This window comes from Rana temporaria, chromosome 3 (genome assembly GCF_905171775.1).
Source record: "Rana temporaria chromosome 3, aRanTem1.1, whole genome shotgun sequence".
Lineage (NCBI taxonomy): Eukaryota > Metazoa > Chordata > Amphibia > Anura > Ranidae > Rana > Rana temporaria.
In genome coordinates this window covers 441,409,858-441,436,465 of record NC_053491.1, presented here as the reverse complement: position 1 = coordinate 441,436,465, position 26,608 = coordinate 441,409,858, and the positions used below count along the sequence as shown (strand labels likewise).

The 26,608-nt window shown below is 42.6% G+C and overlaps 1 protein-coding gene across 5 annotated transcripts in view; it reads right to left on the bottom strand.

The window, feature by feature from the left end:
- The window catches only part of DNM2 (dynamin 2), a 184,342-nt gene that overhangs the window by 44,252 nt on the left and 113,482 nt on the right, over positions 1-26,608 (bottom strand). For 2 of the 5 annotated variants that reach the window (XM_040346452.1, XM_040346448.1), the window contains exons 10-15: positions 24,798-24,936; positions 13,289-13,375; positions 11,277-11,347; positions 9,414-9,440; positions 7,463-7,514; positions 6,178-6,189 (exon numbers count right to left, since the gene is read on the bottom strand). In XM_040346452.1, coding sequence (XP_040202386.1) covers positions 6,178-6,189; positions 7,463-7,514; positions 9,414-9,440; positions 11,277-11,347; positions 13,289-13,375; positions 24,798-24,936 — 388 coding nt within the window. The remainder of the gene's footprint in view (positions 1-6,177; positions 6,190-7,462; positions 7,515-9,413; positions 9,441-11,276; positions 11,348-13,288; positions 13,376-24,797; positions 24,937-26,608) is intronic. The other 3 variants (XM_040346449.1, XM_040346450.1, XM_040346451.1) reach the window with 3 other exon arrangements.

The following is a 26,608-nucleotide window of genomic DNA, read 5'->3' as shown; positions in this document are numbered from 1 at the left end:
ATATGTCGGCCAATTTTGACACATTTTCGGGACCATTGTCATTTTCACAGCAAAAAGTGCAATAAAAATGTATTGTTTACTGTGAAAATGACAATTGCAGTTTGGGAGTTAACCCCTAGGGGGGCGCTGAAGGGGTTAAGTGTGACCTCATATGTGTTTCTAACTGTATGGGGCGGGGCTGGACGTGTGACGTCATTGATCTCCTTTCCCTATATCAGGGAACAGACGATCAATGACAGCGCCACTGAAGAACCGGGAAGGTGTGTTTACACACACACACACACACACACCTCTCCCCATTCTTCAGCTCCTGTGACCGATCGCAGGTCACAGGAGGTTGCCATCGCGGGTTGCCATTCTGCCGACGTATATCAGCGTTAGGCGGTCCTTAAGTGGTTAAAGGGGTTGTAAACCTACATGTTTTTTCACCTTAATGCTTCCTATGCACCAAGGTGAAAAAAACACCTTGGCCCCCCCGTTTTACTTAACTGAGCACCGAATTTGCGTGGGCGTACACCCGCTATCCTTCTGTCCACGGAGTCCCAGCTTCGATTGGATAGATTTATAGCAGCGCAGCCATTGGCTCCCCCTGCTGTCAATCAAATCCAATGACGCTGGCGCCGAAGCCGAGTCATACACGTGGCGTCTATGGACGCTGAATCTATGACTCAGGAGAGTGCCTGCAAGGTAACCCCCTTGGGGGAGAGCTTCCCAGAGGGGGAATATCCAATGCGTGGCACCCCAGAACAGATGGATCGGACCCCTCTGTGCAAAACGAACTGCACAGCGTAGGCATGTTCGTTATTTAAAAAAAAATGCTTTAGTGTCACTTTAAGAACCATCTTCCTTCACAAGAAGAACAAGGAGTCCTGGTAGTGATGGTTTGGCCCCAACAGAGCCCTGATCTCAACATCAAGTTATCTGGATAATAAGAGAGAGAAGGATTTAAAGCAGCCTACATCCACAGAAGATCTGAGGTTAGTTCGCCAAGTTGTTTGGAACAACCTACCTGCCAAGTTCCTTCATAAACTGTGTGCAAAGTGTACCTAGAAGAATTCATGCTGTTTTGAAGACAAAGGGTGGTCACACCAAATTTTTATAGCGTTTCTCTTCATTTACTTTACAATTTGTTAATTGATAAAATAAACTATTAACACTTCTATTTCTGAAAGTATCCATTTACAGGATTTTCTCCACACCTGCATAAGACTTTGCACAGTTATATTATACATATACACACACACACACACACACACACACACACACACACACACAGTATATGTCTATAGCTTTTTATGCAGCATTCTGTCCTGATTACACCTGGGAACTGTAGACATGGACCTCTTGCTCTCACTTAAAGATTAAGCATAAGCCAACAAAGCACACCAATCTACAAACCAGGCAGATATTACACATAGTAGAATAGTAATTGAAATGTCTCTCCTCCTTTAAACATATATACCAGTTGCCCCAACATTATTTCCAGAAATCAGTCCGCCGGCATTTTGTCTAATTTTGGTTCAGGGCAATGTCAGGCATCTGCTTCTGCACAGTGCAGCTCTTTTTAGGGTATCCAAAAGCATATATTTATCTTTTCTTTGCTCCTCCACCACTCTGCCCAGCCACTGGGCACAATGAAATGAATTACTGTGTAAGCTTTCTCTAGCAGAAGCTTACAGTACTCAGTCCGCCAAACACATGTGACATCACTGGGGTAGCCACACAGCACCAGGACTGTCACATTGGGGGAAGGTGAGCAAGTCACATGCTCCTCTATACCTGGAAGCATCGGGTATTTTCTTTATGTGGCTGACCTAAGAAATGTACTGCTAGAGTAGGAGGCCTTAAAGCAAACCTATTGCTTTGCCACGTATGAAAGCACAGATTTGCTTCAAACGGCCTCAGCAATAAATAGTACAGCTCCTACAGCGGACTTGTACTAAAAGTACAAGCTTTGGGGCGATCGCCCTCATCCGTGATTAAACTTCCCCTTGAGTCACTGACCTCAGAATAAACATATAAATATTATGTCCTGACACCCGATATGCACATGCTTGATTGGCATCAGTAAAGTTTGAGGTTGTAAAGCAACAATAAGTGTCATTCCTGGATCCTATACCTTTAACCACTTCCCGACCGCCGCATGTAGATATACGTCGGCAGAATGGCACGGACAGGCACATCAACGTACCTGTACGTGGGTCGGGGGTCCGATCGGGACCCCCCCCCCCGCTACACGCGGTGGTCGGGTTCCCTCGGGGAGCGATCCGGGACGACGGCGCGGCTATTTGTTTATAGCCGCTCCGTCGCGATCGCTCCCCGGAGCTGAAGAACGGGGAGAGCCGTATGTAAACACGGCTTCCCCGTGCTTCACTATGGCGCTGCATCGATCGAGTGATCGATGACGTCATTCCTACAGCCACACCCCCCTACAGTTGTAAACACACACTAAGTGTACACTAAATCCTACAGCGCCACCTGTGGTTAACTCCCAAACTGCAACTGTCATTTTCACAATAAAGAATGCAATTTAAATGCATTTTTTGCTGTGAAAATGACAATGGTCTCAAAAATGTGTCAAAATTGTCCGAAGTGTCCGGCATAATGTCGCAGTCACGAAAAAAAAAAAACGCTGATCGCCGCCATTAGTAGTAAAAAAATAATTAATAAAAATGCAATAAAACTATCCCCTATTTGTAAACGCTATAAATTTTGCGCAAACCAATCGATAAACGCTTATTGCAATTTTTTTTACCAAAAATAGGTAGAAGAATACGTATCGGCCTAAACTGAGGAAATTTTTTTTTTTTCCTTATGTTTTTGGGGGATATTTATTATAGCAAAAAGTAAAAAATATTGAATTTTTTTAAAAATTGTCGCTCTATTTTTGTTTATAGCGCAAAAAATTAAAACCGCAGAGGTGATCAAATACCACCAAAAGAAAGCTCTATTTGTGGGGAAAAAAGGACGCCAATTTTGTTTGGGAGCCACGTCGCACGACCGCGCAATTGTCTGTTAAAGCGACGCAGTCCCGAACTGTAAAAACACCTTGGGTCTTTAGGCAGCATATTGGTCCGGGGCTTAAGTGGTTAAACACAAAATAAGCAGACATATCCCACATTTACCCAAACAGAATAAAAGTTCCTTTATATTTTAAAATGTGGCTTTTTAAAAAGTTTGCTGCTTTTCCCCCACGAAAGCCCTTTGTCCTGCAGGATTCAGCCCTGACATTGCCCTTAATGGATTAATATCATCAGTGCCACCTCCTTCCTTGTGCAAGCAGTCCACCTTGTATCTTGTGATAGGTGATTGTGAGATAGGACAGGGAGAGAGAACTTGACAGGAAACTCAACAGGTTCAAAGCAACCCTGAATTGTGATTCAGCAACAAGACAAACCATTCTTTAGCCACTGAAGGAAAACCACGCTTCGTGATAGAATTCAACAGAAATGTCTACGGGGAGATGCAAATGAGAAAGCATTCCTCCAAGCAAACTACAATAAGAATTTTAATTAAAACCCATTATAATTACAGTCTATGCAAGGCTTGTCATGCTATAATGGATATTTTTGTAAAATTATTTGTTCATTTTCTTAAGGGGAACACTGCCCCCTGCTGGATGTCAAGTTTCTTTAAGATGTGTGACAAGCAATGGCTTAAAAAAAAGAAAATGTGGTCAGTGTTAAAAGAATGGGGATGGGTTAGAAACATTGTCAGGTTTTACTGCCATCTGGGTCCCATTAAGGATATTTCCCTTCACTTCCTCTCCCTGGATTATTGCTCCTGTGAGGGGATGTGAAGGGTGCCTCTCCAAAAGAAGCTTACAACTGCATAGAAAAAAAAAAGCCCTAACCCATTCCTCCTACTAAATGTGCTTAAAGCAGTTAGACACTCTGGGAAAGTCAGCAGCTACAAATCCTGTAGGTGTTGACTTTTAATAAAAGGACGCTTACCTGTCCAGGCATCCAGCGCCGTCCTCACTGGGGCTAGTTCTTGGGGCTCCCGGTGCCAGCATCTTAATGCCACGTACACACGCTCGAAATGTTTTGTTCGATGGGAGCTTTTGGTCGGAAATTCCGACCGTGTGTAGGCTCCATCGGACATTTGTTGTCGAAATTTCCGAAAACAAAAAATTTGAGAGCTGGTTCTCAAAATTTTACGACAACAAAATCCATTCTCGTAAATTCCGATCGTGTGTGGACAATTCCGTCGCACAAAATTCCACGCATGCTCTGAACCAAGTACGAGACGGAAGCGCTCGGTCTGGTAAAACTAGCGTTCGTAATGGAGATAGCACATTTATCACGCTCTAACGGACTGAAAAGCACGAGGCTGAAAAGCGCGAATAGTCTCTCACCAAACTTCTAACACGACTGGTATTGAACTTCCCTTTTCTAGTGCCGCCTTACGTGTTGTACGTTATCGCGTTCTTAACGTTCAGAATTTTCGACAACATTGACCGTGTGTATGCAAGACAAGTTTGAGCCAACATCCGTCTGAAAAAATCAACGGTTTTGTTGCCAGAATGTCCGATCGTCTGTACGCAGGATAACTTTAGCTGAAAGCAGCATAGCCAGCTACTCAATGCACAAGCATGAGTCACTCTGATTGCTGTTGGGGGGAATCTGTGTCCGGTCCATTATCCCTGGGACTGAAATTAAGGAACCAAAAAATGCAAAATGTAAGTAGTCACCGGGGTGAGGATAGCCTTCAATGGGGACACATTCTGGTGAAAGCAGTTTAAGGGGGGGGGGGGGGGGATTCTTTTGGCTTTCTCTAGGTGTTTAAAGCTGAACTCTAAGCTTTTGGGCCAGGCTGGCCCAAACAAACCATGTTCCTCACCAACATGAGACCACTGGATGTGCGGTATAAACCACAGCTAAAGACAGCATACTGCACTGTATCCTGGGTTCAAGCCGATACTTTCAGTCTCATACTTGGAACACACTTGGAGTCCATCTGATCCGCGCTCAGCAACGAATACAACGTTTCCTCCAATTAGCCAAGTCAGAGGTTGTGACATCAGCTCCCCTCTTTGACGCAGACAATCAGAAAGCTTTGCATCAATTGCTAGAATACATTGCTTTCTCTGAATGGCTTAATGCCAATCCGATAGACTCTAGCGTGTTCCAGGTATAAGACAGCAAGTCTCGGCTCGACCACGGAACAAAGTGCAGTATGTAGCCTCAGTTACATACAGTTTATACAGCACATCCAGCGGGCTCACGTGTTGGTGAGGGACATAGTTTGTTATGGCCACTGGCCCAAACAAACGATGTAAAGTGTAGGAAAAGCTGAAGTCCCAGGATGAGGTTTTCAGCTGTGGATATAACCACTTGAGGTCTAGGGACGTACCCGTACGTCGCTGGTCAGCAAGTGTCTATACTTGTTCCAAATCAATAACTCAAAGCCTGAAGCCACTGGATCAGCGTGACAAGAATAGCTCAGCAGTCTAATCACCCGACAGGTCTTTAGCAGCAGAAACTCAATGAAGAGAAGGGGGTTATGGGAAAGAAAATATATTAAGTGTGGCAAGGTCTCAGTTACATACAGTTTATACAGCACATCCAGCGGGCTCACGTGTTGGTGAGGGACATAGTTTGTTATGGCCACTGGCCCAAACAAACGATGTAAAGTGTAGGAAAAGCTGAAGTCCCAGGATGAGGTTTTCAGCTGTGGATATAACCACTTGAGGTCTAGGGACGTACCCGTACGTCGCTGGTCAGCAAGTGTCTATACTTGTTCCAAATCAATAACTCAAAGCCTGAAGCCACTGGATCAGCGTGACAAGAATAGCTCAGCAGTCTAATCACCCGACAGGTCTTTAGCAGCAGAAACTCAATGAAGAGAAGGGGGTTATGGGAAAGAAAATATATTAAGTGTGGCAAGGTAAATGAAGAAGACTTTTCATCTGGCAAAAGCTTTCCTGAGTCATTCCAATGAGAAAGAACCCTGCAGTTCTAGGCCTTCCCCAGATGGGTATGCTTATATTCAAACTTCAAGTGAGCCAACAAGAAACTGCAAAATAAGATGCATGATTTTTTTGAAGGCATAAGTAAGCCAACTTAACTGTGCGATAATAAATAACATTTCTTTTTTTTACTCTATACCCCATTTCACGAATAGGTGGTTAACCTTTGGCTAAAGCATGGTTACTCACACGCAGCAAGTACTTACCAAGATCTCTCCCTGAGTTTGGAATAAGGAGCCGTGAGATTAGGAGGATGCGGGAGTATACAATACAGGAACAAGGGTGAATTTTATGAGAACAGAGTTATGGAGGGAGAGAATGAAGAATGTAGAGAATAAACACAGAATGGAATAGCAGCAAAAAGAAGAAAGGGAAAAAAATTACATGCAATTAATACACAGTTAATATTTAAATTCCCATTTTACCAACAGTTTTTATTTTTAAAGTCAGTAATAAAAAAAAGATTAATATCAGTACATGCCAATTTTTAATATTAAAAATGCACATGCATGCTTGTGCAAAGAACACAGCAGTTTGGTGAGTTCAGAGGACATGTGTGAGAATGTCAGACAGGACAGATTATGAAAGATGCAGTGCATTGTGGGAGTCATGCTATCCTTTGAGCTCTTGTGCAAAAGAAGAAAAAAAAGGCTTCCTAGACCTGACAAATATGGCATTTGACACAAATGCCTGAAATCAAATTAGTTATGGAATAGATTTTCAATATAAAAGTGCCCTCAGACCTAGCCGCTATTTGAGGTGTTCTCTATTAAAATAAGTGTGTGAAGGAAGAGGTGTTCTTTTCTCCCATAGTGACCATACTGTCCCGCAGCATGAGAGGTGGAGGAAGGAGGGAGGGGGTTGGTGGTTCTAAAGACAAGAGAACATGTCCTTATTCAGACACCAATTAAAGGTTGGAGAAATGGTGCTGTGATCCTAGTTGAAGGTAGAATAACTAGTGCCATATTCTTAAAGTGGTTGTAAACCCTCACCTATACCAAGTGAAGTGAACAGCCACAAGTGATAGACCGAGATGAAACAAATCCTTCTATAGAGGTTTTATTCGTTTATCTGCAGCAGTCTTCCCCACCTCTACACCCTTTCAAAAGTGCAGATCGTGTTACAAATCTTTCTTCATCTGTCAGCAGCACAGAGGAGGGGGCGGCGAGACTGCAGTTACAGCGTGCGAGAGCCGATAGGAGAAAAATAACACAACCCCTCCCCCTTCACACAGCAGAGGAACTGTTGTGAATAGACAAGCCCCTTAATGAGCCCCCCCCCCCAACCCAAATTTATCTCATGTGTTGGGAAAAGTCTCATAACAAATGAAACCACACTTAGAGCTTTGGAGAGAGATAAGTAAACACTGAAGATATACAGTATGCGCTTTGCTCAAATTCCATGACTCAGGTTTACAACCACTTTAATGAAGGACAAGTATAAAGCTTGGCTGTGAAGATGGCGGGTGGCCCTGCGTGGTGTGCAGATTACCTGGTTGGGGACAGCTCTCTTCTTGTTGAGCTGCGTGCTTCTTTGTTGGGCACTAGAGGAAAATAAAGCACAGATATGGTTACTACACCGTAAAATACAATGGCTTAATGTAGCACTCCAGTTTTGTTATATCAGGAAAAAGTGCCTTTTCCAGATCAGCTAGCGGCATGCACTAATTTTAATGACCTGTTCTGCAGTTAAGATGCTTCTGAACTGTGAATAATGAAAACCAGTCAAGACAAAGCACTTGCTAAACTTTTTCAAAGCGAGTAGTAGGTCCAAATACTTCATGTACTCCAGGCTTAAGAAGCATCCTTTTCATGCAGCAAAGACGACTAAGACACTTCCATTATCCTTGCCTTTAATTTTAACACTTTTCCTCCAACATTGGTATCCAACAAGGGAATTGGACCACAAACCTAAATCTCAAAACGCACTCGTAATACCCTATCCAACTATGAAAATGAACATATAGCAGTTAACCATATCCCCTGCTCCTAAAGCTATTTATTAACTTAATCCTTAAAAGATGGAACTTAACCCTTACCACATTAACCCCAATTAAAATCTTGCATCTTTTTATCCTTTTGGAAAGTCTTTGAAAGACTCAATGACCTGGGTGACAGCGCCGCCACCCCCCTTCACCGACCTGGGTGACAGCGCCGCCAACCCCCTTCACCGACCTGGGTGACAGCGCCGCCAACCCCGTTCACTGACTTGGGTGACAGCGCCCCCCGCTGACCTGGGTTACAGCGCACCCAAACCCCCCCTTCAACCGACCTGGGTAACAGCGCCGCCACCCCCCTTCACCGACCTGAGTAACAGCGCCGCCACCCCCCTTCACCGACCTGGGTAACAGCGCCACCACCGCTTCGCCAAAAGTGCCCCTACACAGACTTGCATTGCAAAGTAAAAGGTATGCAAGACCAGGTCTGTTACTGAGTTACAATAACCAAGAGTGCTAGTTCTGCATTTTGGACTGCGCAGTCATACTTGGACAATGTGGAACTGCTGTAATAGGAATGTAGAGGTAAACCTCAACAGAGGTTTTCAATATAGGTTCTTATCAAAACCTCAGTTTCTGTGGCTCGAAATGGGCTTTAATCTAGGTTAGCCTGAAAATGAAACCAATACCTGAATTATTGGAGAGGATTTATGCTGCTCCATGCGATTTAATATAGAACATTTGGGTGGTGGAGCAAAGAGATGCCCCAAGAAAGCAACCAGGAGTATCAACCACGGTATACCATATCTGAACATAGAGTTTAACTTTGATGTATAAAGTAGCAAGTTAAAAATCCACTGAGAGTAAACAGTGACATTGATGTGGAGTTAATCTCCAACATTATTGGGTATGTTGGGGATTAATGCCACATCAAGGTCACTGTTTACATTCAGCGGATTTTTAACTTACTATTTGATACATCAATAAAGATAAACTATGTTCATAGAAGGTATAACGTGGCTGATATTCCCGATTGCTTTCTCGGGGCATCTCTTTGATCCACCGCCCAAATTTTCTACAGTGAATATTAAGCTTTGGAGGTATCCCGTCCAATTGGATGAATTGCAAACACCCCCCCCCCTTATAGTGATTGAGTTGTCTCATCACCAAGCTAATTGGATTCAGGTTTTCTTTTATTTATATTCCATGGGATTTAATCTTGCACTGACCAACAACAGATATGCAAATCAGGACATCTGACTGATACATGCTTAGTTTGTAGCAAAATGTAAAATACTGGTTGGTTTGGGTTATTGCACTTTGCTTTCCTTTATGCAATAAGCCCAATCAATTATTAGTAACGAGCAGTTTGAATAAAGCCGTGTTTTTTTAAGTGAAAGATTTAAAATTATACAAGTGAACTAGCTACACAATCCAGGGTTGAGACAAGCAGTCAGGCTAACATTACATAGGCACACACAAGCAGGAGACGTGCAGAATACCCACCCTGGGACGAGCTGCTCGGTATAACAGCTGGCATGTGAAAGAATGGGGGGAGCGAGCGAGTGATGATCGTGGAAGATGCAGAGAGAAAGTGTGGGTCATAAGTGACAGTGCAAAGAAAAACACAGGAGAGAAGTTACTGATAGAGAGACAGACAACAGAAAACTGCGGAAAAAAATAGGCAACCTACGACAAGACAAGTGAGCTAAAGCAAGCGTGAGGTCACAAATGGAGGGTGGAAACATGGCTGAAAATATGCTCGCTACAATTACTAAGAAAAGCCACTATGAAGATACCAAAGAAACTGTCTACAGAGTTAGATTCTGTAAGATATTAAGATTCACTTTACCGCAAAATTCTAATAGCTAATGTCAATCTAAAGGGGTAAAAAAAAAAAAATACAAACCTTTCACATGCAAAAGGAATTTCAAAAAGCAGCATATGTTTGAGATTGCAGCTTAACTGGCCTACAAAAAGGTCTACCTCCCATGCATTAGAAATAAAGAAGAGTTACAGCAAAATAAAAATACATAAAGTCTGCAAAGCATTGCTCCTCCGATCAGCAGATTGCAGATGCAATGCCAGGCTCCGATACAGGAGTTATACTTGAGATCAGGAAAAGCAATGGACTACGAACGCGCTCACCACCGTCTTCGCAGTTCACTGAGAATTACAAGCTGTCAGCCGCAATGGACGACGGTACTTGTAGTCTATTCATTCACAGGAAACTGAATAAACGACATGGTTATGTGGGAGGAGCCCTGCACAGCCACCCTCTTTTTAAAAATTGTGAGAGCGGGTGCAAGGAGAGGATCCCCCACCCACAGGGAAGGGGGGTGAGGTGGTGCATGCTGAACACGTTACACTTGTATTTAGGCTGCAACATGTTCAGGATGGTGAACGTAGCCTTTCACCTTTTTGTCCAGATACAGACCTATTTTTATCCGAAACATGTTTCAATTCACTTACTGTTGACGGACTCACTACCTGTGTTGGAAGTCTGTTCCAAGCATCAACTACTTCTTCTGTAACATACTTTCTATAGTTAGCTTTGAACTTTCCCTTGCTAGGTTCAGATCTTGTCGCTGCATTCCTGATCTGAGATTTACTTTGAGAATGCTGCCCACACTCAAGCCTAGTACACACGCGCCAAAATGCCAGGTGACCTCAGCCGGTTCAATAAAAAACAGCTGACATTCGGCCCGTGTGTACAGCAGCTGGTCCAACAGAAGCCGGCTGTTTGGCAGGATTCTGTCAGACGAGCATGCTAGAAAGCCAGCAGCCGACCGGGTACTGATCAGCGCTCTCAGACAATGGCAGAGAGCGTTGACTGGAGTGTTCTGGCAGGGGGGCCATCCCTCTGTCAGAACAAAGTAGCACAGCAGGGGGAGATCGCTGCACTAACGTCAGACCAATAGTACAGCAGCTCCAAACGGAGCTGCCAATTATTATTTTTTTGCTCAACTTGCTGGGTTGAACTAAAAAAAAAAAAAAAAAAAAAACATAGGTGTGTAGCAGGCTTTAATTTGAATAGGGTTTCTATAGCCAAACATGAAAAGTGAACACAAAGTGCGCAGGAGTGTTTCAAAATAGCCCCAAGCACAAAGCCCTAGTGTGAACGACCCCAATTTAATACAATGCAGCTGCTCATTGTTCGAAACTATTACAAAAAGTACATCCTTTGAAGTAATTGACAAGCAAGGCTACACCATGAACTATAATGCATTAAACAAGTATCTTCAGCAAAGAATAAAATCGTTATGATGCAGGTAAAAGAAAAGTGAACTCCGTGCAGTCACCGTATTGCTGGAAGAGGACTATAATCTTGGGAAGGCAGGACAGGCGACCAGGTAGTGGGAGACTTACTTAGCAAATCCAATGAAATCCTCGTGATTGGTGTTGATGTACGATAGTTCAATGTCTATTAGTAGCAGTATCTGTGGACAGAAAAAAACAAACAAATGTGAAAAACGAACAAGGATCCACTGCGGAGGTAGATGCAATACTGAAATGCTGTCTAGATCAATGGTCACTACTCGGGTCACATGGCCTCAAGTATTTATTGTAAGGACAGAGCAGAACATAGGCACAAAGGCAAGGTAACATCAAGTAGAAGTATCCTGTAGTGACACAGAGGTTGGTGGGAGAAACCACTGTGTGCTGCAGGGGAAGAGCACACAGTGGAAGAGGAATCTGGAATCTAAACAGACTCCACTTCAACACAGGGGCCATTGAGCAGCACAGGCTGCAGGAGACGCAAGTGCTCAACGTAAACCACAAATACAAAATATCCTGCATTTAAAATTGGGCCCAAAGTGGTGGTTGTCTATATTTTCATCCTGGATACGCCTCGCAGCCCTCATAGGACTGGAGGAGTCTAAAGTCACAAAAAACAAATATCACAAAACGCAACAGAGGGCACACAGGTCTAATGCATTATCCTCAATGGTCTTAAAAAAAAAAAAAAGCGAAATATTATACGCCACAAATTGACAAAATGTGTCACAGCTTTTCATCCCATAACATTTTCAGATCCACAATACAATGCATTTCAAAACGTATCGAAATCCAGAAATTCACCAGGCTGACGCTTTGAAGACTTGCCCTTCCTCAAAGACAGATTGGCTCTGAGGAAGCTCCTCAAAACATGTTGGCACACTGAATTTCAATCTTACGAGATATGTAGTATTGTGGATCTGAAGCAGTTTTATATGAAAAGCTAACAATTTGTGAGTATATTTACCCCCCCCCCTTTTTTTTTAAATTAAAGATTATTGTGGAGGATATGCACTAGGCCTGTGCGCATTCTGTTGGGTTTTGTGATTTGAGGTAAGTGTTTACCCTATTGGGTACAAATTTTGGGGGAATTTCATTTTTAAGTCTCAGTTGCAGGCAGATATAAAAAAGACACCACGCAAGTCCTGCAAGACTCATGTGCTAGCCAGGAAAATGCTGACAGTAGGAGAGAGCAGATAAGCTCATCTCACACTGCTGTTTTTTTTTTCTTTATCAGAGTCACATTCTAGGAGAGGGCCAAGGCCTGCAAGTGGTGCCTAACTACAGCAGAAAAAGAGAAGGACTCCTGACCTGCCAAATAGGACTGTGTGGCAGAGCTCTACAGATCGGAGCCGAATGGCAAAAAAAAAAAAAAAAAAAAAAATGGCAAGTAAAGCAACCCATAAAAAAAAAAAAAAGAAAAAAAAAGAAATGATGAAATACATTTATATTTGGCTCAAGTTCAGCTTTAAAGCATAGCTCAAACCAAAAGGGGAGAGCGGGTACCTGGTTTTGACAGGTACCTGCCCCTACTTCCTGGTAAGATAGCTGCACTGCGATCCAAGTCATTGCTGGCCCCCCCCTGCTGCCTTCTGGGACACAGAGGTTCCAGAAGATGGCGGGACCATTCAGAAAGCATAGCGTGACTCGCACATGGGCAATAAGAAACAGGCTGCAAAGCCACAAGGCTTAACTTCATGTTTCTCTTCCTACAGATACCAGCGCCAGCACCCAAAGCCAATTGACAAATTGGCTAGGGGTGATGACATCGCAGGAGCCCTGGACAGGCGAATGTCCCATATATTAAACATTTTTTTTTGTTTTTTTTACAGACTGGAACTCCACTTTACACAATTCCTACAATTAACTCAGCAACTAAGTGATTAGTGTTGCTGGATATGGTGTTCAAGTGCATCCACCCAGGTGAATTCCAAATCTTTGCAGTCCCCAGCTGACTGTACATTATTCCCTCTATGATGCCTTGGAACCCTGTGTCCTGCAGTTGTAATGGCATGCAATCCTGAGCAGTCCCAGCGCTTAACACCGATTACGTATGCCAGCTGTGATTATTGAATACTGGCTTTTCTGCCATTATATCTTACTTGATCTTTTGTCTTCCCTTCTCTCTCTCGGACGTACGTTGTAACAATCCTTTCGCTCTCTTCTCGTAGTCTTGGGTAAGGAGCCAGCTACAAATGTGAACACAGTCTAAGTAAAAATGGCCATTGCATGTTTTGAAACATTTAAACATCCACTTAATCCCAAAACCCTCTTGAAGTTTTAGCATGCATGAATCAGGCAATGAAAAGCTGGTATTATGAGTAAATCAGGCATAGAAATAACTGACAGACACGTAGCTTAAAATGAACCTGTGCCAGACCTGGACAATTTAAAGTTCTCCTTTAAAAAAAAAAAAAAAATGCACTTCTTTTTTTGCAGGCAAAAATAAATAAATAAATGTATTTTTTTTTTGGAGTCTGGAACGCATTGCACCCGTGATCAGATTGCTGATGCCATGCAGGACTCCTGCAGACTTGCCAGTGTAAGCTCTTATGGGCCGGCAGATTTACATTTACAGGATCAATGAACTACCAAAGTGTTCACCAGCACCTTAGTAGTTCATTGTGAACTACAAACCGACAGCCACAAAGGTGGGGGCTGGTACATTTGTAACTTGTTACAGCCTGAATATGGGGGGGAACATGTTCCAAAGTGTGACAATCCTAAACTCAGCATATGAAAAAAAAAATAGATATAAGAGGCAACTTTCACTTACATGTCATGGCTATAAGTAGCTAAAGTTATGTGCAACATTGGCTTTTCTGGCAAGAGTTGGGTATGTACCCACCGTCTCCAACTGTAACCAATAGACAGAATCAGGAGGCTCAAGGAGGTGGGGCCAAGCTTGACAAAGTCCGCTGCCTTTACATACAGATTGCTCTGACATGTGAGGTTTAAAGTGATTTTAAAGTTTTTTTTGTTAAAAATAAAAAACATGTTCTACTTATCTGAACTGTGCAGTGGATTTGCACAGGACATCCTGGATCCTCCTCTTCTTGGGTTCCTCTTCGGCTCTCCTGAGTGCCCCCACAAAGCAGCTTGCTTTGGGGGCACCCAAGTCGAGCTGCAGCTCTGTATCTATTCAGACACAGAGCTGCAGCCCGGCCCTGCCCCCTTTTTCTTCTCATTGGCTGGCTGACTTTGACAGCAGTGGAAGCCAATGGCACCACGCTGCTGTCTCAGCCAATGAGGAGGGGAGTCCTGGGCAGCCGAGACAAGCCTACATCACTGGAGAGAGGGGGCTCAGGTAAGTATTAGAGGGGCTGCTGCACACAGGCTTTTTTTTTCTTCATGCATAGAATGCTACATGATGAAAAACCTTCTGCCTTTACAACCACTTTGAGGTGAGCTTTCCATCAAAAAATCTGCTTGAACCACCCAGGTGTGTGACAGGTGTATTTTAAAAGGACAACACCACGTGTGGTAAAGTAGTCCTTTAAAATGTTCTCCCCCAACCCCAGAGTGGCAGACACTGAAACACTGAAACACTCAACTTCAGCACTGCTCCTGAGATCTTGACTGGGCAGCCCTGCCTGGCACTGCACATCCTTGGAAGAAGGAAAAATTCCAAGCCATGTGTAGCTTCTTGGCCTATCCATTCCTATGGCTGGGTCTGTGCACCTCTTAAAAAGCAAGCAATAGGAATGAATGTAGCGAGCCAACCTGGTTTAAAAAGAGAAATTAATAATTTGATTGATTTCTGTCAAAAGGGAAATGCTGGAAAACTGGTCGATAAGCAGCGGCAGACCACTGTATTCTGACAGCTACGGCTCTCACTACCAGAATACAATGGCCCAGCTGCCTCGCTTGTGTGGATGAAGAAATCTGCTTAAAAAAAATAAAAATAAAAATAAAAAAGACTGCTTATATTTATTGGATAAAAGCAGCATTCACTTGGACATGGGACTATATAATTTTTTTTTTGTTGCACATGAATTACCTATTTTTTAATTCATGAATTAGGACTTGTTTAAAGGATTTGAATATTGTTTTTTATTTATTTTTTTCAAAAACACACAAAATTTTATCATTAGTGTTTAATGCACATTAACTACGGTCCTTTCTATTACGTTGCATTCATTTAGTGCCACACTAATTGAAGTATAACATTTCACATTTGTACAGACTTTAGATCATGACACAAGAAGTTGACCAGTTGAGGGTAGATGATGCAGGGTGTGTTCTAATGAGATCAGCTGTCAACTCCTTCCAGTGTCATGACCTAAAGTCTGTCCAGGAAGTAAGGCGGAAGTAATCAAGCAGCGTTTTTAAACAGCTATTATGAGAGTGAGGTAAGCGTGTGTAGAATAAATGGAAAGCGGCTTTATTTTTGCAAAAGAAGTACATTAATGCTGTATTGGTACATAGGGGAGCTGGACTTTAGAAAGAGAGGGAGAACAAAGGTGAACTTGGCCTTTAAACTTTATGTGCCATGAATGTCAATTTTCTCAAAGACACCTTTATTCACAAAAATGTTACTGTGTCCATTGGTGTTCCAGTCAAGCCACCTCCTCCAAAATAAAAATCTGAAACGAAGTCGGTCAGCAGTGAAATACAGGGGCTGCCTTCTACAAAGGTCCATCAGAAATGCAAATGGTCTTGCTTTTATGCTGACCGAGCAGATCCAATTCTGACCCAGAACAGGTATGTACACCATGAATAAATTTTGAGTATGGCCTCAGATCAATTATTTAATAACTCATAATGTACCATCATCCAGGAGTTTATAGAGAATGGGGCCGGAGGATAGAATGGTAGCAGCTTCGAGTACCGCATATACCAATGACTATCACCCAGAAAGTCCATTTAAAAAAATATTTTCTGGGTGATAGTCATTGGTGTATGCGGTACTAGCAGCTGCTACCATTCTATCCTCCGGCCCCATTCTCTAGGTATGTACACTAGTAAAGAAGCCCATTGAAATTAAGTTTCCAAATCTTGAGATCATTACATACAAACCACATTTTTTAAAAAGGAGCGTTTTTCAGGCTGTACTACCCAATTGTTACCCACAGGTGGCGACGAAGGATCATCATATACAAAACTAGCCTATTCAATAATACATATTTTCTGGCTAGACATAAAATAACGAAAATTAAATTCAGTAAAAACATGGTTCGCATGAACACAACATTGCACAAAAAAATAAATAAAAATCCAGTAAACTGGTGTAGGAAAAGCTTTAGATGGCTGGACAGGAGATGGAACAGATGCTAGAACTTACTCTATGACAAACAGATACATGCATCAAGACAAGCCCTTCAATGTGCTAGTATAGTGCATTTTATATTGCCAACACTGATTTAGCAAGGTGTCCCGACTCACAGGAACCGAAAAGATTAAGATTTCAAGGCTCCATGTGTCATTTTAAATAAAGGTTTTATTCTCATAGGTGGCTGTAGGGCAATACAGAAAGAGAGAACGCTCCTACTGGAGATAGAGAAAAAAGACATCATACAAGTAAATACTATGTTATGAAAGTTGGCGATGACAGGCAATATGGAAAATTATACCTGCCATCACCTCTCCATCTAAAAGGCAGTGCCTTAACATTTCTGTTCAGTCTCCTACTTCTACAGTTTCCTATACTCTGTGTACTAGAGATTTTCCACTGATGTCAATGGGCTTCAGATTCCAACAGGAGACAGCAGCAAAGGGAGCAAAGAGATGGAAGTTGGGGCACCTGATCTTTATAAGCGCTACAAACCTGTGGCCTCTTCATACATGCTAAACCGGTCTCTGCATTGTATACGCGACAATTTAGTGTGCTTGTAGAAATGGTCAATTTACCAAAACGTCAACAAGAGAACACCAAGATTCAAAGCTCACCATTAAATACCAACCAAAGCTTGCATGGTTAAACTTTGACCCTTCTGGGGGGGGCAGTGGGGGGAACCAAGCTCCACCCACTGGGGGCACAGTGGGGGGAACCAAGCTCCACCCACTGGGGGGACAGTGGGGGGAACCAAGCTCCACCCACTGGGGGGACAGTGGGGGAGGAGGACCATGCTTCAAGGGCTGGATAAAAGCATGCAAAAGGGCTGCATCCAGCACCCAAGTGGTAGTTCGGAGACCTACTGCCCTAAAGGATCCCTTGAAATAATTTTTAGGTCTCAGGGAACCCCTGTTAAAAATTTGTTAGGGGTCAGCAGGCAAAACGTCCTTTACATTGGTAGTTCTTGATCAGAATGCCACCATTACACAAAGATAAAAAAAATAAATGATAATTTGTGTCTTGCAGTTGGATCTGGCAAGTGGCACTGGTCCCAGTACTATGCAGGCACCATTCAAATGGGAGGCCAATCATCCACAGCTCAAACTAGAAACCCTGGAACTGTTCTAGAACTTAAGAAAATATGGACATCCCTTGGGGCACAAGATATATTCACCAGATATCTCATGTATAGCCTCAAGGGGGGATGTCATTTTCATGGGATATCCAACAAGCTTATATGGACGCAATGGCCAGATGTCCACAAGCTTTTGGCCATATAGTGTCGTTTTACTTTGCCTCAACCATCCACAGTCCACACCTAGTCGATATTTTCCCCAACATTCTTAAAACAGAATAGAAAAGTTATTTTTCGCAGCTCAACCACAGAAGTGTTATGGTCTATCCTTGAATAACCAAAAGGATGTCTTGATACATATATCTGGACTTACTATATAGAACACATTCTCACAGGAAGACATTGATGATCTTTACCCTTTTGTCTGAAGCAGAGCCCTCTGACCAAGCAAAATCACAAGCAAGGACGGAGTTAAGCAGAAGGAAAAAAACAAAAAAACGAACCAGTGACAGACAGTAAGACGAGAGGAAACAGTTAGTATGCGACAAAGAAAAAGATGTGAGGAAAACAAATCATGCATTCAGCCTGGTGCACACAGATAGAGAGGTTCTCCAAAAGGTCTCTTGCTGATAAGGATTATCATTTGCGGAACACTTCTCTTCCATACAAACTCAAGAATTCATAGAACAATGTTCCTGTGTAATTTGATATATTATTGAAAAGTCTTTAAATAGGTGAGCAAAATGGTTTTTGGTCAATTACATTTAAACTAAACTAGTCTTAGTTTTATAAAGTGAATTTAGCTGGATTATTCCATTATTTGTATAAAAAGTTATATATTTAAAAAAAAAAAACACACATTACAGATTGTCTTTATGACACTCAATTTGCAGACCATGCTGGGTTTCCCCCCCCAAGAAGAAAACCAAGCACTATCTGCAAACTTGCCAACTGCTTCCACAGGATAAATACTTAAAGTGCCATCTCTGCTTTGGGAAACAAAGATGGTGTGCCCATTGCTGCAGTCATTCAGTTGTAGGCATATATAATTTGATTGCCTGCTATTCAGAAATAACTAAGCTGAACTGCAATTGCCCATTTTAGAGGATGGTTATTTTTGTTTCTCTACCAAGGCTATTGGGAAATGGCTTGACTATTTTGTAAACTTTGCAGCTACCACACATGATCTAACACTTTAATTGTGTGCCTCCAATGTCTGCATTTGTCCTCCATTTCTTACTATTCAGGTCTATTTACAAACAGGCTACCCAGGCCATTTATAAAAACAGCAATAAAAACACTACTTTGCCTCAAGCTCATTGCCTGCCAACTGTGAGCTATATCAGGAGCATAGCAGAAAAAAAAATGCACATGGTATAAATTGAATTTAGTTAAAAAAATAAAAAAAAACCCTGCAAAATTTGTCGTTACTGCACCAATCTTAGCCCATTCTTACAAGGAAGTTATTTTCCTTGGGTCTTCTTGAAGGTTTTGTCTACTTGAAGAAGTGGTCCCTAATACAGAGATGGGGGGACATATCAGAATTGGCTTTTACTAAACATGCCTTCTTATTGATCTTACTACTGACAAAAAAAATAAATAAAAAAAAATCCAATGTATACCACGTAGCCTGGTCTAAAAAAGTTGAAATGCCCACAAAATATTCTGACATTTTAAAATTAGTGTTTCTCAACCTTTTTTTCAGTAAAGGCACCCTTTAAAAAGGATGGACAATCATGAGGCACCCTTTAAAATGTATGCGCAGTCTTGAGGCACCCTATTCTAAAATGTAAAAACTATTCAAATTGTTTTATATAATGCAGCAACATCCACACAAGTCCGACACCAAAATGTTAGAAGTGATTTATTCTTCCAAATACACTTTTGTACACTGGTACCGACTAGTATTCCAATGTTTCTCCTCTTCTCCCTCAGTTTTTCTCCATCACTCAGCTAATGTGACCCCCAACACAAATGGAGAGGGGCAGGGAAGGGGCAAATAAGGACGCTGTAAAGGCAACTGACATCCTTCTCTTCAACGGATGATGCCATTGGTTGTTAGGATGCTGGCAGCAGGCAGGTTGCAATGGTGCACAATGAAAACCTGTAGCTTTTGTGTAGCTAAAAGGCAGGCTTCATCCACACGCCAGCTTTGTATACAATGCTTGGGCAATTTTTAGGCATTTCATCAAGACACCCCATTTATATAAAAAACACCCTTTTTTTCCCCCAACAGAAAATGCCCAGCCATCGCTTTGATTGGTGGGTGGGCAGGTCAAGAAGGTGACTTGCAGCTGTAAGTGGAAAGGGCCTGTGTCCACAGCCTTTGATCTGCCAATGCAGTTTCTCTGACATTATCCTGAGATGCCTCAGATCATTCAGATTTCCTTCAGGTGTAGTTGTCCTGCTTTAGTGGTGTTCGCATTTCAACCGACTTCTACGGCAGGAGAAGCAGTTCTAAAACAAACAAAAGCCCATCAACAGCGGATCATGCTCTGCTCCAATGCACAGTGGAAGTTGCATCTCGGTACACAAGTGGAATGTTGTTTAAGGTATGCACTATGTTGTCAGTAGCAGAGATTTTGAAAATGTAATGCTGGCTTTGGGAAGAGTTGTGGACAGAGAAAAAAAGGGTACCACATTGTATTCGCTGTTTTGCAGAAGATGAAATAACATAGCTCAAGAGCCTTTATGGTATGAACGTTACACTGTTGTAGAGAGGGAGGTTGCTGACCTGGCCATGCTGGCCTAAATTGTTCAAATATAAGAAGCATAAGAATAAGGGGCCTAAATATTTCACCTTGCCATGCAGCATTATAAGCCAACGAGAGTATCATGGCAGGTTAGTAAACTATTCAACATCTCTGCAGCCCAGGTAAGTACAGTTCTCCGTTCTAAAAAAAAAAAGCCAAGCCTTTTTGGTCCAGTCATGTAGCTAAAAAAATGATTCAAGCTATTACTGTATTAAGTTGGGTCCATAAATAGCTCATGTCGTCATAAAAGCTCCTGCTCCCAATTAACTGTTTGATAATAGAATCAGGAGACAAAATTCTCGTCTGCAACCTGTGTCACATAATTCCCTTAACGGTAACTCATAAAAGTCTAGGGCCAACTGGTAGCTTAATGATAGGCTGACTCAGAGGGCTTTATTTAATAATGAACACAATGAGCTGGGGCTTGACCGGATTGAAGATTCTGCTCACTGGAGTCGGGTTAAAGGAAACGGTTCTAGGATCAGATGCTCATCGCAGTTCTCTGGGTTCTCAAATGAAGCCCTAACAGGCTTACTTATAAGGAGAGAACTAAAAGGAGCTTTCATTTCCCTACCCTGTGAGTCAATAGGGTTGATTTACTAATGGAGCATGTTCACTTTGCAAAATTAATCGTTATTACTTGGTTTAGTGTGCGACATAAAGCCAAGTGAAAATCCAGTTGGCAAAAACACACCCAATTTTGTTAATTAGTACACATGATATGCATGACCGTGATCTGGGCCCATGACTTGGCCGAGGAAAGGATAAACATTAGAGATCTAGTACATAATAGCAATGGTTTCTCGCATACTCCTGACTGAAGGCAGGGTAAGGCTGGGTTCACACCATTGTGAATTGGATGTGGATTCCCCACATCCAACTTGCAACAGCAGGAGATTTTGACCAGCTCTCTATGGAGCTGGTTCACATATCTCCACTGGGTCTCCAGTGCCAATTTGCACAGGAGCCCTGTGCGTCTTTTGGTCCGTTTCAGGTCCGAATTCAGCCAAAGATTCGGGCTGAAATGGAGAACCAAAATGCACCGGATGCCTAAAGGGAGCTACATGCAGTGATGGTGGGAACCCAGCCCAAAACCAATCCAGCGGAATATTTTTTGTAACTTCCTCTCTTTGCACCAAGTGAAGCATGCTTTTCGGGTGTGGTGGCACACCTTATGGAAGAAAGGTTTTCCGGCCTTTAGCAAGGTAGAAATAATTGAGTCTGAAAGACCCCCGTCCCTCAGGACTTTGGTTTCAGGCAAGCTGTCAAAGCCAGCTATCATGGAGCAGGAGGAACACAGGACCTTGTGAATGGGAGTCCAAAGGATCCAGCAGGGTCACAGACAGTAGGTCAACAGCTGGACTATCATGTTCTCCTGGACCTTTCGAACCTGCAAAAACTTGTTTAATATGGCTTGGGCACAGAAAAAGTTGGTATAATAACCCCAAAATGTTTCTGCTTCTTGAACAGAGGCAATAATCCCCTGTGCATGCAAAAGGTCCAGCAAAGCAAACACAGCTACTTTTTTTGTCAGGTACAATAGACACATTTGACAGCATTAGGAATGGAGGAGGCAAGATACAAATCTCCAGCACACCATATTTTGAACCCAGACATCCAAGATATCTTCGGTATACGCGACCACAAAGGCCGCATGAAGCGGGGCTGCCCATCATTGGCATGAAGGTGTCAGGAAAAGGAGCAATATGCCCAGGCACATAGTTATGAGCAGAAGGAGAATTCCTGTTAGCCAAATCCATAGATGGAGAATCTCAGTTAAACGTACGCGCGCACACGCAAAAACGCGAACGCAAGTGGCGCCAAATGGACTATATAAACACCTCTGCTGCACTAGGACTTTGCCTTAAAATCTACAGCATTCGGTTACCTGCTCCTTGTGTTTGATCTCCTGTCGCTGTTCTGATCCGTCTGACCGCGCTTATAACTGAACTGACTCCTGGCTTGCTCTTTGACCACGTCTCTGCTTATACCTCAGTCTGCATGTTTGCCATTGCCAACTCCAGCCTGAATCTGCCTACTCTGCTGCCTACTGCTCTGTTCCTGACTGCAAGTGACTGACCAGGCTTGCCTGACCCTGCTCTGTATCCAGCCATCCTTATATCTGCTGCTTGTGACATGCCAAGTACCTGCTGCCCTGCGTCACGTACCAGCCTGCATCTGTGTGCACACAGACCCCATTAACAGCCTTCTCCATCTGAACTGCTAGGCACTCGTGCCACTCCAGGCTTCTGTGCCTTCTGTTTACTTTATCAGGGGTACCAGGCCGGAGGTGTAAGAGATCGCCTTCCTCTCCACATCAAGCTCCATCTCCAGGTATGTACCAGAAGATTTGTTGCTAGTCTTGGTGGGTTCTGCCACAACTTTAGAGAAAGTTTCTCTTTTCACCTTTGATTTCCTGGATGGGCAGTGACAAAAAGGCATTCAACCTTGAAAGTAATGCGTTTCTTGTAAGGGAGCTATGTTGACCAGCATTTTGGCGACAGCTCTCACCGCATGGGGACAGACCTAAGACCCAGGCGAGAGAGGTGTCAGAGAATCCCCAACCCATCCACAAAGAGTGCATTCCTCAGGAAAGACCTATAAGTGCTGCCTAGCTCAGAAACCTGACTTCGGAGATGCAGGTTTTTAGCCATAATCTTTGCCTAAATCAGCAAAGCCTGACAAATCCCTATATAAATGGCGGGCTGCATGGCTATAATTGCCAAGGAAAACTATTGCCTTAAAAAAGGGTCTTTTTGAGATCAGAGACCACCAGGACTGCTGAAGCGGCCCTCCATCCGGTATTTTTTGCAGAAGCTGTTTAGGGTACGTTAATATTGGGTCCGGATGAACCCAATCCTTGCACAGATCCTTTTCAGCATAAAGAAGCAATGCAAAGGACTTGCAGACTGCAACCCTGTCACCTTAAGCCCCAGGAGTTCAGAAGCAGCAGCCACAAATTCCTATTGACCACCTCTGTGGGGAAACTCACCATGGTCCTTTGAGACTGGAAGATACTTGATTGAATTGTCGCTCTCAAAGGGTTCCACTGCCTCAAAGGCATTGACTTTTGGATCCTCCCTCCTCTCTTTCAACCCCATAAGGGAGCGCCAACTAACCTAGACAATACAGTTCCTCTGTAGCTCGCAGGCAGAAAAAGGGAAACAAAAAGTCCCACACAGCCCAAATGAGGAGACAGCAGTAGGGTCTCCCCACATAGGGGCAACTTATGTGGTCAGAAGCAGAGCAGACAAACCCTCGACCTATAGCAGCCTGCTAGCCAATTTGGCAAGGTGAGCCCCACACATTGAATCCAGAGCCAAATGCAGTTTTACGGGACCTTCTTCGTTCTTCTCATTCCATTTGAAAAAAATAATCGTAGGGATTAATCTGAGTAACTTCTGCTGCTGCTGTAGAAAGATAACCAAACTGATAAGAGGCATGGAGGAGCTCAGCTATGAGAAAAGATTAGAGGAACTGAATTTATTCTCTTGAGAGAAGGAGATTGGGGGGGATATGATCAACATGTATAAATACAGAAGTGGCCCATATAGTGAACTTGGTGTTGAGTTATTCACTTTAAAGTCATCACAGAGGACAAGTAGGCACTCTTTATGTCTAGAAGAAAAAAAGATTTCATCTCTAAATCAGGAAAGGCTTCTTAACTGTAAGAGCTGTGATAATGTGGCATAAACTCCCTCAAGAGCTGGTTCTGGCCAGCTCAGTAGTTTGTTTTAAAAAAAGGCCTGGGTTCTTTCCCAATTGTACATAATATACCTGGATACTAAGATTTATAGGTCAAGTTAATCCAGGGAATATCTGATCAGGAAGGATTGCGTTTCCCCCCACCCTCTCTTCCCTCTTGTTCATACTTTAACATTGTAATGTGCTGTTTTTTCTTTTTTGGCTATTGTACAAATTGTATTACGTCTATGTATAGCATGTAAAATAATGTACAGTTTGCATTATTTATCAGCTGACAATGTGAATATCAAGTGGATCCTGAAGAAGCCCGATGCGGAAGAAACACGTCGGTACGGATAACATTTTGTACTCGGTTGAAGAACAAATTTGGCATTTCAAAAATAGTTTTTAGCTTGTACTTTCAGATTTTAAATTATGAATACTATTCTATATTTTAATATCTATGGAAATTTTTCTGGTATACTACTTCCCTCAGGCACATCAAATTCCCTATATACCCGTGTCTCCTCCTAGTGGGAGACTCAGGGACACTTTGCTACTCTCAAAGTTTGATGAAGCTTTTATACGTTTGTGTCATCCCTGGTACTAGTCAAGTCCATTCTTTCTTTTTTACCTCCCTTTTTTTATTTTTGTTTGAAGTTATATATTTAGATGTGGTACATTTGGCAGCATTAACCTTAGGAAAATCTAATCCAGCACTGTTTCCTTCCTCAGAAGGTTTGATAAATAAGACCAAGTATTACAAGGCGCTTAAACAGAAAGGTAACACAATGTCATTATGTGCTTCTCCAGAGAGTACCTACCTTTGTTGTACACTGTCGCACAGTATTGATCAGTTCCTGGATGACAAGGTCCACACATTTCAGACATGGTTCCTTCAGCTTCACTACCTGCTTCTTTACTATGGCTTCAAAGGCCATATCTGGTGTAAACAGACCCGTCCTGTATGAAAAGAAACAAAGTACAATGTAAAGTTTTACTTGGGTAAGCAGAATTAAGAGTAAAAAGGTCCCATCAGGTGTCTGCATACACCTTTCAGAGTTCCTCTGTTGCTAGAGATCCCTGAAATTGTAAGTTTAGACTATGAAAGCCAAAACATGCACAGGGCTTTGCACACTCTCCCCTGCCCCCATGAGACAGTTTGGGCACGCCATTAACAAAACACACAATCATTAAATTAGCAGCAGTGGGAGGATCAGGTCAGTAAAGACGATGTAAATTGGGTGGTCTCATGAAGGCCTCCTAATCCTGTCTATAGCTCTCCACGGGTGCAGGGAAGGCTAATGAATAGTTAGGACCTGTACTGGTGAGTGCAACAAGCAGCAGCATACTGAAGACCCTTATTCCCCTCTCACATCTATATTTCCTCTTAAATACCTCCTTCGCTCATTTAAAACTACACAGGCTTCACCATGAAAGACACACTTTTTGTTTTATCCAGCTGTATTTACTAGTGAAACTTATAACATCCAAGTTTAAGTCTGGGCTCTGACTAGGCCATTCACCCTTTTTTGCTGTGTGCTTTGGGTTATGTTGGAAGGTAAACCCTCTTCCCATTGACAACTTTCTGACAGAAGGCAGTAGATTTTCCTCAAGAATTTGATGGTATTTTGCCCCCATTTTCCCTTCTATCCTGACAATTGCTCCCTGCTGTAGAGAAACACCCCCATAATAGGATATTACCACCTCCATGCTTTACTGTAGGAACGGTGTTATTTGGAAGATGAGCTGTATTGGATTTCCACCAACATATCTTTTGGTGTTGAGTCCAAATTGTGACAGACTCATCCGTGACATCTCCGGACCCTCTTATGTCTAAAATCCTCCTATGTCCACTAGGGGCATAGGATGACTGAGAAATGATGATATCTTGGACTACCTGAGATGGATAAAGTAATTATTATTTACCGTTTGTTGATTCTGAACTCAACGGGTTAATTGTAAGAGTGACTCATTCATACTGTTGGGACACATACTGTTAGATGCTAATGCCATCACCTCCAGCCATCTGTCTGTTCTCTGTGCTAATTGACCCGGCTATTGTGTGACCATGCCCTGTGTTTACACATATGATAATGTGTATTGTATAGCAGGTGAGCGAGGAGATGTGACATCTACCTATGAGTCGCCTAGTCTGGGTAAATGATTAGTTAATTAGCTCATGTTAATTTATGTTCTGGTTACCTCCTCTTTAAACTGTATATAAGGTTGTATTCTTGGTTATATTAAAACACTCCATGTTCAGCAGACAAACAAGTATCGTCTCGTTGTGTGCTTGAGAGCAGCTGGAATATCTGAGATCTATATCCAGACTGATAGGAAGCGGTATATGATGGAAGCACTCAAGCGGAGTGTGGGATGTTCCGTTACACAAATAATTTAATTTTAGTCTCATCTGATTATAACACCTTTTTCCATGTGGCCTCAAAATCTTCATGGTGCTTTTAAGGTGGTCAGATCAAACTAAAATTGAATTATTTGGCCTCAACGCCAAACGATATGTCTGGCGGAAATCCAATACAGCTCACCAAAAAATATTGACAGAGGGGGTGATCCTTTTTCCATCTCAGTGAAGCAGTTTTTAATTTTTTTTTTTTCTCCCTGACATGTTTTA